General features: G+C 37.2%; 1 protein-coding gene across 10 annotated transcripts in view; it reads left to right on the top strand.

The window, feature by feature from the left end:
* The window catches only part of LOC131045101 (uncharacterized), a 197,239-nt gene that overhangs the window by 93,042 nt on the left and 87,803 nt on the right, over positions 1 to 16,394 (top strand). For all 10 annotated transcript variants that reach the window (XR_009105766.2, XR_009105767.2, XR_009105765.2 and 7 more), the window contains exons 3-4: positions 5,652 to 5,846; positions 7,301 to 7,343. Coding sequence is in view for 5 of the 10 variants with exons in the window: in XM_057978632.2 (XP_057834615.1) it covers positions 5,652 to 5,846; positions 7,301 to 7,342 (237 nt within the window). In the remaining 5 variants the exon portion in view is untranslated. The remainder of the gene's footprint in view (positions 1 to 5,651; positions 5,847 to 7,300; positions 7,344 to 16,394) is intronic.

Genomic DNA, 16,394 nt, shown 5'->3' with positions numbered 1-16,394 from the left:
CGATTCCCAATGCACGAAAATAAAAAATCAGAGAAGAGGCGATAGCACGGAATACAAAGCACAAATCCCAATGTAGAAAATAAAGGCAGATACATGTACAAACTTCTAAAAAATTATGAAGTACGACTGACACGGATTTCAAGAAAAGCTAACCCAGAAAAATCCAAAGACAACCCAAAAATCCTTGCGAAAAACCCAAAAAGAATCTGAAATTAGAATTGAAGTCCGTTGGTACGAAATTCGAGGCATGGAAACCGATGCACGCACAAAATTATGAAAACAACTTTGTTGAGCTCTCGAAAAAATCACCAAGAATCTGCAATCAGAAAAACTTTTCGACTTGATCTGAAGGGTTAAAACCCTAATCGAAAATGCAGATTTTTGTCCAAAAATAGCAGAATTTTTTTTTTTCAAGTGGAAAAAATCGCGTCACGCGCAGGGGATTAATGGCATCACCGGACGAAGGTCTGGTTAAAAACATATCCGCCACAGAATACATGAAGAACAGTAGAAAAAACCGCTTGGAAGAAAACCCTTTAGAAAAAAATTTGAATTTCGAATTCTGAAAAAATCGCAGGCCCTAGATTTTTGATTTTTCACTGATGAAAAATTTCATTCGAAAATTTTTAGAATTTTTTTTTTTTCTTTCTGCTTTGATACCATATTATGGGGACATAATTGGTAAAAAGTTATTGTTGTATTTACGAATGATCATGAAGATCATTATAAAGAATTACAAAGAAATACAAAATAGAAAGTTTCTAATAAGAAACTAAAATTACAATATATTACATTATTGAGCGTTAGTAACTTAGGAAAATATAATATTAATAAGAACCTCATTTGGGAGGGGGATAATTTGGGAATCAGAGGTGCAGATTTAATGTAAATAAAAGTGCAGATCTGATTGTGAAAGGTTGTCACTTTCAAAGGGCAGAAATGATTAAGAGTTGCACTCTTTCAAAAGGTGCTAATGGTGGAAGGGTGTGTCTCTTGCCAAAGGGCATACATGATGAAGAGGTGTGACCTTTCCCTCACATTGAGAGATATAAAGGAAAGATATAAAAAACCTCGGGAGATCACCATCGGTCAGATCAGATCAGAACTATTATTAAGTTACAGGCTGTAATGGACACCCTAGAATGCCCAAAAAATAAACCAATTGCTGATAGGAATTTAGTCAAACAGTTTGCATCCAACTCCTTATTTCTCCGTTTAATGTTTAAATCCCGTTATAGCTTCGGAAAGGAAATGTTTGTTTGTTTTTAAGTCTTTGCATAGATTTGAAATCACATAACATGAACTAGAAGGAAATTACAATAATATGCAACATGAAGATTGAACTACTGCTGATATGATATTATTTCCAGAATTAATAAAGTCAAATACATAGCAGATTTTTCAACTCACTAAATACTCCAGCATTTTTGACATAATGTTCCAACAATGACTTCCCATCTTGCTGCTACATTAACGTGAATAGTGCCGTGCTACATTAACGTGAATAGTGCCGTGCTACAGTAACGTGAATAGTGCTGTGCTGCAGTGCTGCTACAGTATTAATTAGTGCTGTGCTGCAGTGCTGCTGCAGTGCTGAAGTGAAGAAGGTATGAGCAAAACAAAATCTGCCTGTAGCTTGAGAATGGCATTACCGGGTTCGCCTCTGGGCCCCCCTGGTACGGGTCCGGGTTCGACCGGGTCCGTGGTACGGGTCCGGTTTGACCTGGGTTCGACCAGGGTTCGAAAAACCTAGAGTGGGTTCGACCCTAGTCGAACCCAGTCGAACCCGGGGTCGAACCCAGTCGAACCTGGGCGGACCCAGTCGAACCTGGGCGGCTGGGCGGCCCGTAAAGTTTAAAAACAATGCAAATTTAATTTTTTTTTCAATTCCGCCTTGTAAAAAGTGAAAGTTATAACCTTAAAAGCAGAAAATTAGACGTCTTAAAAAAACAGAAAACTGATGCACGCCATGGAGTTCTGTGTGGGTTTGAAGGTTGTGATTTGGTGTTGGCGGCGGGGGCGCTGCCCCGGGACCCTGCGAGGGGCGCTGCCCCTCGACCCCGCAAGGGGCTCTGCCCCTTGACCCCGCTGGGGGCGCTGCCCCCAGACCCCCGCAAGGGGCGCTGCCCCTTGACCCCGTTGGGGGTGTTGCTGGCAAAATCCAGGTCCTCAGTTTGAAAAATTAAACTTGGATGTTCTTAGTTTGAATCCATTTAATGATCAAACTTTAAATTGTTGAAAGTTGAAACAATGATATTTGAATATTTTATCATTTTGATATTAGACTTGATGTATATGATGCTGTTATGGTATGATCATGATGCTACGATTACAAGTTTATGTTGGTTTTGTTGTTTATATGATGCTATGTGACATGCTAATCTTAATTCATGCTTATAGGTTGCATACATATATAATTTACATGTTTTTGTACTAACGAACCCAAACGAACCCAAACCCCTTTTCAAAATTTTGCCGTACCGGCGTACCGGGTTCTTCGAACCCGAACCGGTACCCGAACCCGAACCGGTAACTTAGGGCATAAGCATTGGTCAAGAAGTGAAGAAGGTATGAGCAAAACAAAATCTGCCTGTAGCTGGAGATGCACCCAATCTGCCTGTTAATGAAGCTGATAGCAATGGATTCCAAAGGCCAAACCCAAAGGGAATGACGTCTAGAATGTCACAAGAGAGGATAGACGTCCTCTAATGCCAAGAACGGATCTGCAACTCACACATCAATTTCTTCTCATATTCAACATGCTGAATGAAGCCACAAAAGCTTCCTTTTATTCTTTCTCCAAGGGTCGACCCAACTCACTTGAGCAATGTGGGATAAAAGATGCGCAATATAAAACATATTAAACTATTCACTTATGTCTCCCTTGGGTGCCCCTTTGATTTGCACACATCCCCATAAAATAAATATTAAAGTAACACTTTAATATTTTACAATTAAATTAAATGTTACTTTAATAACACTTCAGGCATTAAAATATATTAGCAATCGGACTTCGAATAGCGGGAGTGATAGCTCGTCGGAAAGCTCTCGCCGAGGAGTATCGAACCCAATCACCAAAACTAGCCTCTGTTGTGTCTTGCTGACTTACTAAAAATAGTAAGTATGCCTGAAACTAAGTAAATCAACTCCGTTTTGGTCCAAACTGGAAATGACTAGGCCAAAACACTCCAGGATCCCCTTAAACCCTTCGTTAGCCCTCAGGACCATGTAGAGATAGGCTAACACACATACACTTGGTCAACTGCTAAAGTGGGGACATTACACAGGCAGTAACATCCTTGTTCTTGGTGGTATGCATGGGGTTTTGATTAACATAGAGAACACGGAAAAAGGATCAGGAGTTATTAGAGTAAACAGACATCGTGGTCGTGGTTGGCACACACAATCAAGTAAGTAATGAATACGTGTTTCTACCAATGTTTGTATACACAAACAACTCAATTTATATCAGCATCAATGTTCTATAACATTGAAACACAAAACATGCATAAGCCTGTATCAATCATTCAACGATAATAATATGGGGAAAATAAAAGAGTTCAAAACTGTGCCTCAGCAAACGCACACAGACACTTGTTCCTATTCTGGTATGAATTTCTGTATGTATATTCTCTTGCATTTACGGGTTTCTCTGATTTTATGATATTACTTATATGGCAAACACTGTATTGTTTCTGATATATATATGCATCCCATGATAATATGAATTCCAATATGAATTGAACCTGCAATAATCATATTAGTTTTGAGAACAAGTAATCGGTTCATTCTGTAATTCATGGCTATACAAATCAATCCACTAATAAAATCTGTATACTGATAGACATAAAATTCTCTAACTGACAAATAATGATAAATTGGAAAATCTACAGTAAAGTAAGCAATAACACACATTTGATAGTAATAGATAACTGTATACTGGCAACTGACTGATAAATAATCAGAATACTGATTAGGACATGAATACTGAAGATTATATGTTTATTAATGATAATTTGTACAAGGGCACCCTACATGATAGGGGGAACTGCTGTATTAAGGCACCCTACAAGGTTACATTCGGTAGGGAGAACTGTTAAAGACACCCTACCAAATCTTGCACTATAATTCACTGCCATAATTCATGATTTTTACCCTGTTAATGTCACAAGAATCCCTCTTTATGTTATACATAGTGAAATCTATATATATAGTCGCTCATACGTTCATTCCTTAATATAATTTGTAGTATCGTCTGACTTCATTTTTGCAGGTCATTTGATAAAAGCAGAGGCTATGGTACTTCTTCTTAGCCCCTGTACTAAGATTTGAGATCCATAACTAGGATATCTTAAACCAATTTACTAGGGGACATTACATGCGGTGCTAAAAAATTTAAAGACATTAAATAAAATTGAAGTTAATGCATCATTATCTTGTTTTTTAATTTTAAATTTAAAAACAAAGTAGATAATGCAAAATAAGAAATATTAATCAAAATTTTTAAAACCAAAGTAAACAAAAAATACAATATTAAAATTTCAGAAAAAAATACCTTGATAACCTCCAACTTTGAGAAGGACTTGAAGATGGCTTGTGATATATGATGATTGACTACAAACATTTGACTCTCATTAGCCTTAGTGTAGAGTTGCTTCATCCACTTGGCTAATGTGCCTAGCTTTGCATTGTTAAATCGAGTGAGTGAATTACACATGGTGCCCAAGATATAGTATACCTTAGTGACATGTCAGGGTTTTTGCAGTGTCTTGGGGATGGGATGGGGATGAAACATCGCCTCCCTGGCTGCAATATTTTGTTTTGGGGAATGCATCTCTTCAAAGTAGGGGCCATTACCTAGGATGTTCCTCCTTTTTTGGGGGACCTTGTAGGACAAAATTTGAGCAAAAGCACGCTTAAATTTTTGGCTTTCCTGGTTTTTATTTTTAACCAAAGCTTTATTTGAAGCATGTAAAAAGAAATGCTTGGTTACTGTTACTCTCAGCTTCCTGTAATCTATGTTTTGAACTTTGGTAGAAGTGATTTCTCATTTTACGTGAATGTGATATCTTACTCCCATTTATGTAGGTACATTGTGTGCATCTTGACACAAATTCTAGGTGATTTTTTAGAATTATATTTTTTCACCTACTTGCTGCTACTACGATCATATTGTTTTATATGCTTTGATCATCCTGATGCAAGCTTTCACATTATCTTGATTATTGTATTTTAAATTTTAATTGATTGAATTTATATATCCTGTTAATTTGGACTGAATAAAAATATGTTAAGTGATATAAATTTACACTGTACATGAACATTTATTTAGCAGCTATGTATAAGGGATTAAAATTTAATGTGATGATGGACAATGTTCTTGTGATTGGAAAGTCATGATTCTGAAGTAGCTTCTATGCACTGTCACATATTTTTTAGCACTTAAAAAGAGTTTTTGCAATATACTGTGCTACGAAAGAATTAGCATCCACTTACAATGATTGTTGAGTCATTTTTTTGTTGGATAGTTTGCTTCGTACTTAGTAGTGTTTTCATTTGCTTGGTAGTTGAAGTAATTTGGCATGTATCCTCACTTCTTTAGAATATTATAGACAAGTTATCAACCTTATTTCTCATATGTGGATTGCCAGGATGCTGCCACTCGAAGTACGTGCGGAGATATTTCAAACCCTTTGCTTGTACTTCCCCTTTTGCCATCAGCAACTAATTCTGGATATGATCCTGAGAATAAGCAAGCAGAAGCTGTCAATGATGCAGCACTAAACAATATTGTTGGAGCTGGATATCATGAATATGAGGATACCATTATTAAGAAGTTACAGAAGGTCAGGATTTTTTAATTTCATTTCCTCGTTTCGTTATCAACTTTCTAGAATGCATATATAATATATTACGAGTGTATACCATTCTTCATAATGGAGAGAGTTTTCTTGTTATACAGATTCCATATCATGTATCTAGAGAATATTTGGTATTTGCTGTTAAATATTTTAAAGATATAGTAGAGATGATTCTACAAGGGCCCCGCTAAATACTCGATTACATGCTAGCAAGGAGCTACAGACACATAAGGCTCCCTAGAGATCAACCCAAACATATGTATCATCTACACAACATATGTTTGTGGTGGCTATTAATTCCATCTGCTGCAAATATGTTTCTTTATCTCTCAGGAAAAGTCTCAGATATTCTAGAGGACCATGGAATATCTTGTGGAAGAACAATGAATGATTGCACCCAATATCTGTTTTGATGTTCACAACACCATTACTAATTATGCTATCTTTGTAAGTGCCATTTCCGTTGTCTCTGCAAGGATAAGGCTGATAGGCTTTCAGCTGTAGAAATACCATTTCCTTTAAAAAATGCTGCAACCTACAATTCTGAATACTGCTTTGCATTGGGTCTACAGTGAGTTGTTTAGTATTAATGCTAAAACATTGCAGCTGCAGATAAAGGTTAAAAAGGAAAACTGATAATATTGAAACCTGGGCTATTTGTCTTTTTCTTTAGCTGATCACGATTGTTTAATATTTAATAGTATTGCTTATTATGTTTTCTCACCAAAGTTTTGTACATTGATCATTATTATCTGTGTTATCTTCAATGGATTCTGATTCCAATGCATACAGAAGTTGCATAGTTTAAGTGGTGATGCTTTATTAATCACGTGTCTGTGTTTAAATGAAGACAGGCCATGATTTTTTTTGATTGGTATCTCTTTCCTCAAATTCACCACAACTTGCACCTGGCCTCATCTGTTGGGCTACGCCACATCTAGAATTTGGATCTCATAATTCATCCAATTCAATATTCAACATTTTTACATTTTTAAGCATGCAAGATATTTCTTTGTGATTTGAGTACGACTCTGCATTATGAGAGCCCTAATAATTCTTCATTTGAGCTCATTCCAACTGACAAAGATGGGCCATGATTTTAGACAAAACAAATGTGTGTGTATGCATATATGTGTGGTGATAAATGGTAACTGTAAGAACATCATTGTTGAAAATATATTGGGTCTGTGTCTCACCTTGCAGACATCTTTTGTATTTTTTTCACAAGAATCTTTATGCTTGACAAGGGCTGTTTAATTGAGTCAGGATCCTATTTATTTTTTATCCAGGCTTTCTGTCTTGGATTCAATGCCAGTGCCTGTTAAAATGCCTAATCTTATGCTTTCTAGAAGTGCAAAATCTGATTCTCTTTTTTCTCATGTAGTGTATTTTGATGGAAAAAATTAAGATGATTAACTATAGATTTTGCTCTTTTGTAGGCTGCTGAGAAAGCAAAATCAGAAAAGCAGGCACAAAGCTAAGGTCATCATCTCTTGCAGCTTATACAAATTCAAGTCTTCCTGAACTTTTTGATCATAATTATGTTTAATTTGATTGTAACTTGTAACATTTATGACATATTTTTCTTTTTTCTGTATGCTCATCAATTTAGTCATAGAAGTTGTATCTATTGATATTGGTGACTTCTTGCACTGTTAGGGAGCATTATTATGTATTACAAATTCAACTATATCCAGGATTACTGTTTTTAAGATAGGAGTAATGCATATTATAATTTAATTCAATCTTTGCCATAATTCTATATTCAATCTGGAAGGTTCCAAATACTTCAGTGCAAATCTATGTTTCTGTTGTAATATTAGGTTTGTTAAATTGCAAGGGTTAACTGTGGAATACGTAGGCTAGATGTGATTCCTATTGGTAATATAGTCTAGATGCTGGGTGTAAAGAGTTGTATGAATAGTTATTCATTTTAAATGTCTCAAATATCATGAGCCTTATTTCTTGCAAGGTCCAAGAGTGAGTTGTGTAGAATTGAAAGAGTCCAATTTGAGGGTCTTAGGATTGCATCAGCATTTCTTCAATTACATTCAAAACATAAACAAGTATAGAAATTTCCAAAACACTGAATTTTGACTTACTATACATGTAGGAGCATCCCTAAACAAACAACTAATCTCTTTCCTCCTGGAGGAGCATCTCTTCTCTCCTTTTTTTCTCGGGTTTCTCTATGATTCTACAATTCTTATGTAGAGGGTGAGCTAGTGGGTTTGGAGGACATCTTGGACCTCCCAAGGGCACAAATTCATATGTTTAAATGGCTCTATTTTGTATTTATTGAATCTTCAGTTTGTGCTCTGAACTATGAAGGATAATGTGAACATCAATTTGCTGTGAAATTTTGTAGCTCCAGATAGTATTTCACATCCAGGCATAAGTTCACACATTTTTGCTATTGAATCCACTTATGTAAAACCCAAGTAGCATTTACACAGTCTCCAGTTTGTACCTGGTGAATTTTACAGGATAACACCTTACTTGCATATATGCTGCGAACTTGGAAATTCAAGGGAATAATTCAAATAAGTATCCTTAGAATGAGTTTGCATCTTGAAAAATTTGCATGAACTGCAGCACCCATCTTCAGATTTGCAACAACTGGTAGCCTATGAAATTTGCAAGTACAAATTTCTTTGCTAATAGCACAAAGTCTTTGGAGGATCCAAATGCATAGGATGTACCGAAAAATTGAAATAGCAACAGAGATCTACATTGTAAAGGACATAAATGAACACAGAATAATAAATTATGTAGGATGCTCATTACATTCTTTTACATTGGCTTAGATAAGCAACTTGTCAAGAGCAATTGCCTAACCACCTGCCATCAACTACCTGATGAACAACATTTATTACATATGATAAAACATTTAATATTACATTATGAACACAAGAACTTAGTTCTAACACTAACACACTTACACCTATTGCAACACTAACATGATACAACAAAAAAACATTCTTTTGGATCCTAATGAACAAAAAGTCAACAAATCTCCCTTTATCCAGAAGGGAAAAGAAAGATGATTTGGAGCATCCATTAGCTATTCTGCCACTCTGCAATCTTGGCCTTTTGCAACTAGCTGATCAACCTGTGCCTATTACTTTGACACAATCATGTTGAAGTATCATTGATTCAACATGCCTCTGACCATCTATACCCTGCATGAGATGTAAACAACACATCTGCTGCTCAGCCACAGTGATCTTGTTTCAAGGATCAATTTGTACTTGTAATCATTGGGTGGCATCCACCTAAGATTACTTTACCCTTTGTTTCACATTCCTCTATGAACAACACCTACCAATTTATATTGATCACCATGAATAACTTATCACCAAAACCTTCAACCTCCCCTTGACAGTCATAAGAGAAAATGATAGCATTCACATGACCTTTACTCCTCATCGAAGCTCAAAAAAAAAAAACGAAAACGGAATACATTGGATATTGTAAAGCCAAAAATGCAACACACACCAAACTAAAAATGGAAAACCATCTACTCCTACCAAAACTGCCTCTCAAGCAGTATGCCCACTTTATAAGTGAGACTGGAGATGAGCATAATCCTCTATCTTCCTGGTGGATTCTTTAACTATTTAGACCCCATAGATCTCATCTGCTAGATGCAGCACTAATGGCTCTGAAAATCAAGTGAAGGTGTTTGATGGTACAATCTCCAAGAGCACAAGCATAAACAGACAATTTTTTTATAAGGAGAAGGAATTCAGTTTTGACCAATAATGCACTCGTTACACTGAAGGATAATAAACTTGTATATTCCAGCTGAAAAATAAGTTTTTACTTCTACCTATAACACATAACAGATTGTATCTAAGACTTAATTTCTCTATTTGATTTGCAATTATACTCATGTATCATATCATAAAGTGAGAGGGAAGATACTTGACTACTAACCATCCACTTCAAAGTTTTAACGAAAGGTTTAGTCTACCGTGCATGATATTTGGTCATGGAGTATTTAACCACTTTGTTTAAAAGGTAGGTTTTTGAGTATTAAAAAACAAACTTGTTGGGTTCCCAAAACTGCTATTCCACAATCCTAGAATTCATCTTACCTTCAGGGTCAAGGATTTGCCATCAAGAAGGTAAATTATCAATAGATTGAGGAGGGTTAAAGGCCAATTGACGAGAGTGGGTAGTTTTTCCCGCACTTTGGGCTTAGCTAGATCTAGGAGGGTATTCCTAGAAGTATCCTTTAGGTTTGTACATCAAGTAAAATGTAACATTAATACAACAATTAGTAGCTATACCCAATGTATAGTTAACCCCTATAAATGTCGCTAGGTCAATGACTAATTAGCTGCATAAAACCTGTTATAAAACTAATAGCACACGGTGCACATGCACCTACAGGCTACAGATAACAGTAAAATTTTAATCCCTTTAGATGATTTCATTTGATATTACATACACAATGGCAAGGTGTAGACATGCATGGCATGAGTCTCTGAAGATTTAGCTATTTGGGTTTGCTTGAGATTATTCTTTGATTTGTAATATTGAATCATGAACATTTATGAATCTTAGTTTACTCCTACTTCTAACAAGGATGGAGGTTGTTTTAAATGATGAATGTATTAGAATATTTAATTCTATGTTAGTCACCTATTTTAGTTCCTTGGTTAATGGTCATTTACTTTTTTTAATGTAATTTGCTTTTAAGCTTAATTTAGCGTTTAGCTCTTTAGTCTTTTACTTTAACGTTAAGTTCTAATTATAGAACATCGTCTTGTTACCTCTATATATATGTGTGTGTATCTTTCAATGTAATTATCTGATTATTGAATCATTCATTCAATTTATTTTTCATGGTATCAGAGCATGGAAATTAAAAATTTCAAAAGTTTTTGTTATTAAAATTTTTCGAAGTTTTTATTGAAGAGATTTAAAAAAAAAAAAAAAAAAAAGAGCAGGTTCTTTTTCTCTTCCTGGGCGGATTTTTTTTTTTAGTAAATTTTTCCTAGGGTTTCTGCAATTTTTGACTAGGGTTTTGCCCTTTAGTTCAAGTCGAAATTTTATTCTGGTTGCAGATTCTTGGTGGGTTTTTCGAGACCTCAACTGGGTTGTCGTCAGATTTTTCTGGGTGCATCGTTTTCTATGCCTCATTTTTTGAGCTGTCGGATTTGCATTCTGTTTTCAGATTCTTGGTGGGTTTTTCTAGAGCTTTTGTGGGTTGGTCTTAGATTTTTATGGGTGCCTCTTTTGCCGTGCCTTGAATTTTGTGCCAGCGAATTTGCCTTGGAATTTAAAAACAGTTCGCAAGTTCTGCTAATTCTGTGGATGTTGAGAATTTTGCTGTCTTTTGGGCACCGTTTATGCTGTTTTAAGTTTGTAGAAAATTTTAATTTCTGGGTTTCTTCCAAACCTCGAAATTCGCACCTTGGAATTTGTGCCAGAATTCTCCTATAGGGTTTCACTTTTTTTCAGCAGCTGCTTCTATTTTGATTTAAAAAAAAATTCAGATTCTTCTGTCTCTTGCTTTCACTCAGTTGACCTCGATCAACCTCGATTTCCGTGATGGCATCATTAACCAACATCATGTTGGAACACAGTCAGAAGTTCAACGGTCGCAACTACAACATCTGGAAACAGCGTATGCTTACCATCTTTGAGAATCGTTGCCTTGATCAACTTGTTTTGGGCAAGCAATCTCGTCCTACAACAACAGGTGATGATCAAGACAAACATGATGTGAAGAATCGAGAGGTTGTCATGCTTATCAAACTCTCCGTCATAGATGATCAACTCCCACAAGTGCCTTCAGGTAAAACAACAAAAGAGATCTTGGATCTTTTGAAGGATCTTCATGAAATGTCCGACAAAAGCCGAGCTTTCTTTCTGAAGAATATGCTGTTTTCTATCATGATGGATGAGAAGTCATCTATCCAGGCACATCTTATGAAGATCAAGGACATCCGTGATCAGTTGGAAGCTATAGGCTGAATCGTGGTGGAAGAGGATATGATAGTGATCATGCTGAAAAGCCTTCCTAGATCCTACGAGCATTTCATTGATACACTCAATATCTCCTCTACTAGTGTTGATTTGAAGTTTCCTGATCTCTACAACAAGTTGCTACAACAAGATTGATGGAAGCAACAGTTTGGAAACAGTGCTAGTTCATCCACTGAATAGGTTTTCACAGCCTCAGCTTCGCATAAGTACAAGGGTAAAGCTCCGTCCTTCCAGCAGAAAGGTCAAGGTCAACCTCAACAGTCTTCCAAAAAGAAGAGCTTACAATGTTCCTATTGTCATATATATGGCCATTTGGTGAAAGATTGTCGGAAATTGATAGCATCCCAACAATCTAAACAGGGAGGGTCCAATCAGAAAGCCAATTTTGCTACGCATCCTGATCAGAAGGAATCTGCCTTCTATGCGTTCATGGCCCAAACCTCCTCTGATGATGTTCAATCATCAGCTTGGTACATTGACTTTGGAGCCTCTAGGCATTTCACACATCGTCGGGATTGGTTTACTGAGTACATGCCTTTCATTGATTCAGTGATCTTTGGTGGAGGCACAGAGTATACTGTTGTTGGCAAGGGCAACGTTCAGATTTCATCTGGTGGGAGGGATTTAATATTCCTCAATGTATACTTTGTACTTGGTATGAAGCTCAATCTACTGTCAGTCAGTCAGATTATGCAGCATTCCCCACAGTTGGATGTTGTCTTCGGGTTGCACAAGTGCAACATTGTTGACAGGGAGACTCGCACTACAGTTGCAGTTGGTATTGAGGATCATGGCCTTTATAGACTTGTTGATTCTACTGGTTCTTAGGAGCTCACCATGGCAGCTAGGAGTACTTCCATCAGCACTCTTTGGCATCAACGATATGGGCATCTCAATGTCCACTATCTCTCTCAATTGGTTCGAGAGGATCTAGTCGTAGGATTACTTGAGATTCAAACTCAGAATCATGGAGTTTGCGGAGCGTGTCAAGCTGGAAAGCAGCATAGGACTCCGTTTTCAGATGGAGACGCTTGGAGAGCATCCAAGGTCTTGTAGCTCGTTCATGCGGACATCTGTGGTCCCATGAACACTCTATCAGTCACTGGATGCAGGTATTTTCTATTATTTGTTGATGATTTCAGCAAATGCATGTGGGTTTATTTTCTTAAGCAGAAATCAGAGGTGTTCACCATGTTTCAAACGTTTAAGGCCTTAGTGGAAAAAGAGTCTAGCTGTCAGATAGTCACTCTTCGGGGTGACAATGGAGGGGAATTTTGTTCTACAGAGTTCACCAACTTTTGTGCATCACATGGCATTAAGCATCAACTTACCACACCTTACACCCCACAGCAGAACGGTGTTGTTGAGCGCAAGAACCGTACAGTCATTGAGATGGCTCAGTGTATGTTGGAGCATATAAATGTTCCAAAACACTTTTGGGCAGAAGCGGTCTTCACTATAGTCTACCTTTTGAACCGGTCTCCCACAAAGGCCATTAAGAAGATGACTCCAGAGGAAGCTTGGTCTGGCAGGTAGCCCAAAATCAGTCATTTGAAAGTTTTTGGCTCTACAACTTATGTTTGGATTCCAGATGCCAAGCGCACTAAACTGGGTCCAAAGAGTCAGAAATTGATGTTCACTGGCTACAGTGACAACCACAAGGCATATCGGCTGATTGATATAGACACTAATCACCTCATATTCAGTCGAGATGTAGTATTTGATGAAGAAAGAGGGCCTTTTCAGCCTTCCTCTCCTGATTTGAGTACTGAGGATCACCCTCCAAGGGCTCCAAGTATGGGTGTTCGTCTTCCCTTAGCTCCACCTGATGGGAGGGATTCAGTTGACTCTAAAGTTGTGGGGTTTCCCAGGCATGACATTGCACCCCCTGACTTTCCTCAGGATCTTCTAGATCCACATCCAGAGGAGCTTGCTCCAGATATTCCAGGTAATCTTCATCCTGCAACAAATGTTGGTACTTCTACTCTCCGGCTTAAATGGTGGGCCAAAACCATTGGTGATCTTCATGATGATGAGCTCATTGAGGGTAGATCAGTTAGAGGTAAGAGCAAGCAACACATAGTTAATTTTGCTCTTATGGCCAACATTCACAGTATTTATGAGCCTCAAACATATACAGAGGTTAAAGGTGTACCTGAATGGGAAAAGGCTATGGTAGCTGAGTAACATAGTCTTCTGAAAAACAACACTTGGGTATTGTCTGATCTTCCTCTAGGGAAGAAGCCCATTGGCTGCAAATGGGTGTTTAAGTCAAGTATAAAGCTGATGGAAGCCTTGATAAGTATAAGGCTCGGTTGGTGGCAAAAGGATTTTCACAGAAAGAGGGCATCGACTATGAGGAGACATTTGCTCCCACAACCAAGATGAGTACCATTAGGCTTGTCCTCGCTCTCTCAGCTCAATTTGGATGGAAAGTCCATCAAATGGATGTCAAGAGTGCCTTTCTCAATGGTGATTTGCAGGAAGAAGTCTACATGACGCAACCTCCATGTTTTAAGGTTGCCGGTAAGGAACACCAGGTATGTAGACTAGTCAAAGCACTCTATGGCCTCAAACAGGCTCCTCGTGCATGGTACATCAAAAATTGATAAGTACTTGATTGATCAAGGCTTTTAGAGGAGTCCTTCAGATCCCAATTTGTATGTCAAACATACTAGTGATGATATTCTATTTCTGGTAGTCTATGTTGATTTTTTCATCATTACTGGCAATGCAGCACATCTGATCATGCAGGTCAAACAGAATTTGTGTCAGCATTTTGATATGACAGATTCGGGACTTCTCCATTATTGTCTCGGTGTAGAGGTTTGGCAGACTGATAGCCACATATTCATTTGACTATACGCCAAGAGCCTACTAGATAAATTTCGAATGCAAGATTGTAAACTTGCATCTACACCTATGGAGATAGGGCTCAAGTTAAACCAGATTCATTGTAGTGGATGAGTCTTCATTCAAGCAACTAGTGGGCAGCCTCATCTATCTCACCGCCACTAGACCTGACATCAGTTATGCTGTGACCCATATTTCTCGCTTTATGTCAGCCCCAAAAGTTGAACATTGGGTTGCAGTGAAGCGTGTCTGTACAGCAGAAGCAAAGATCCTAGGCTGGTTGGTTTCACAAACTCAGATTGGGCAGGTTGTGTTGATGACAAAAAGTCAACTTCTGGGTATGTTTTCAGCTTGGATACGAGTGCAGTCACATGGACTAGCAAGAAGCAACATGCAATAGCTCTTTCCTCGACCGAAGCAGAGTATCGGGGAACTGTTAAGGCAACATGTGAAGCAATTTGGCTACGTAGGATGCTTGCAGACATGCAAATGTCTCAACCAAGACCTACTCCCTTGTTTTATGATAATCAAGGGGTTCTAAAATTAGCCAAAAATCTAGTCTTCCATGAGCAGACAAAGCATGCGGAGCTTCATTGTCATTTCATCCGCTAGCATGTTGAAGATGGATCAGTGATACTGCAGTGCATTCCTACAGAAGATCAGACTGCAGATATCCTCACCAAGTCCTTGAGCTCGACAAAGTTTCTCAAATTTAGAGGGCAACTTGGTGTGATAGATAGCATGACCATTAAGGGAGGGTATTAGAATATTTAAATCTATGTTAGTCACCTATTTTTAGTTCTTTGGTTAATGGTCATTTACTTTTTTTATGTAATTAGCTTTTAAGCTTAATTTAGCTTTCACGCTTAATGTAATGCCCCGCTAGGAAACCCTGAAGGGATTAAGCTAAAACACAAGAATAGAGTGCAAATATTTAAAAAATAAAAATTAAACACAACACAATGATACAATGAGTTATTAAAGTTCAGATACCATAGTGGAAGACTTAAATAACACCTAAAGAGTTTCCCAACGTGATTACTTAATTCAACATTTAACTCAACTCACGCTAATTAATTCAATTAAGCTGATTGACTTAATGACAAGATAATACTTAAACAAGGATAAATTCTTTTGGTAAGATAAAAATATAGATAACCTGATAAGGTTTATCCATAAAGGTGAAAAGTATAGATAACATGATTGAGTTCAACCAATAAAATTTAACCATACATTACGTTCAAACTTTTCATTAAAACATAAGTCATGCATCTAATTTCATAACGTACTTTGATTTCATCATAAACTAATTAATACTTTCCATGCATACTTAATTGCATTATCAATAATTGAATACATTCTATTATTCAAAACTACATTCTTTCATGATCCAAATTACTGCATTTAATAAGATGACTATCTACATGCATTTAAGATTAACTTCATCTAATCCACATTATACATTCTAACATAATGCCATCCATACATGCTAAATTAAAAAGGAAACATAAGAACATAACATCACATAACACCGAAATGATATCGGAGTTCACCGCTAGTGGGCTACGTCTCCGGGTCTACTCAACTGCAAGACTCCTCTGATAATAAAAATAATGTAGAATACATAAAGTCACCTCATTTACAATCCCGCCATCAAGGCGTACATAAACCAATAATACA

The sequence above is a fragment of the Cryptomeria japonica genome, chromosome 3, assembly GCF_030272615.1.
Source record: "Cryptomeria japonica chromosome 3, Sugi_1.0, whole genome shotgun sequence".
NCBI classification, from domain to species: Eukaryota; Viridiplantae; Streptophyta; class Pinopsida; order Cupressales; family Cupressaceae; genus Cryptomeria; species Cryptomeria japonica.
Note: the sequence above shows the minus strand (reverse complement) of the source record. Positions and strands in the feature narration are given on the sequence as shown.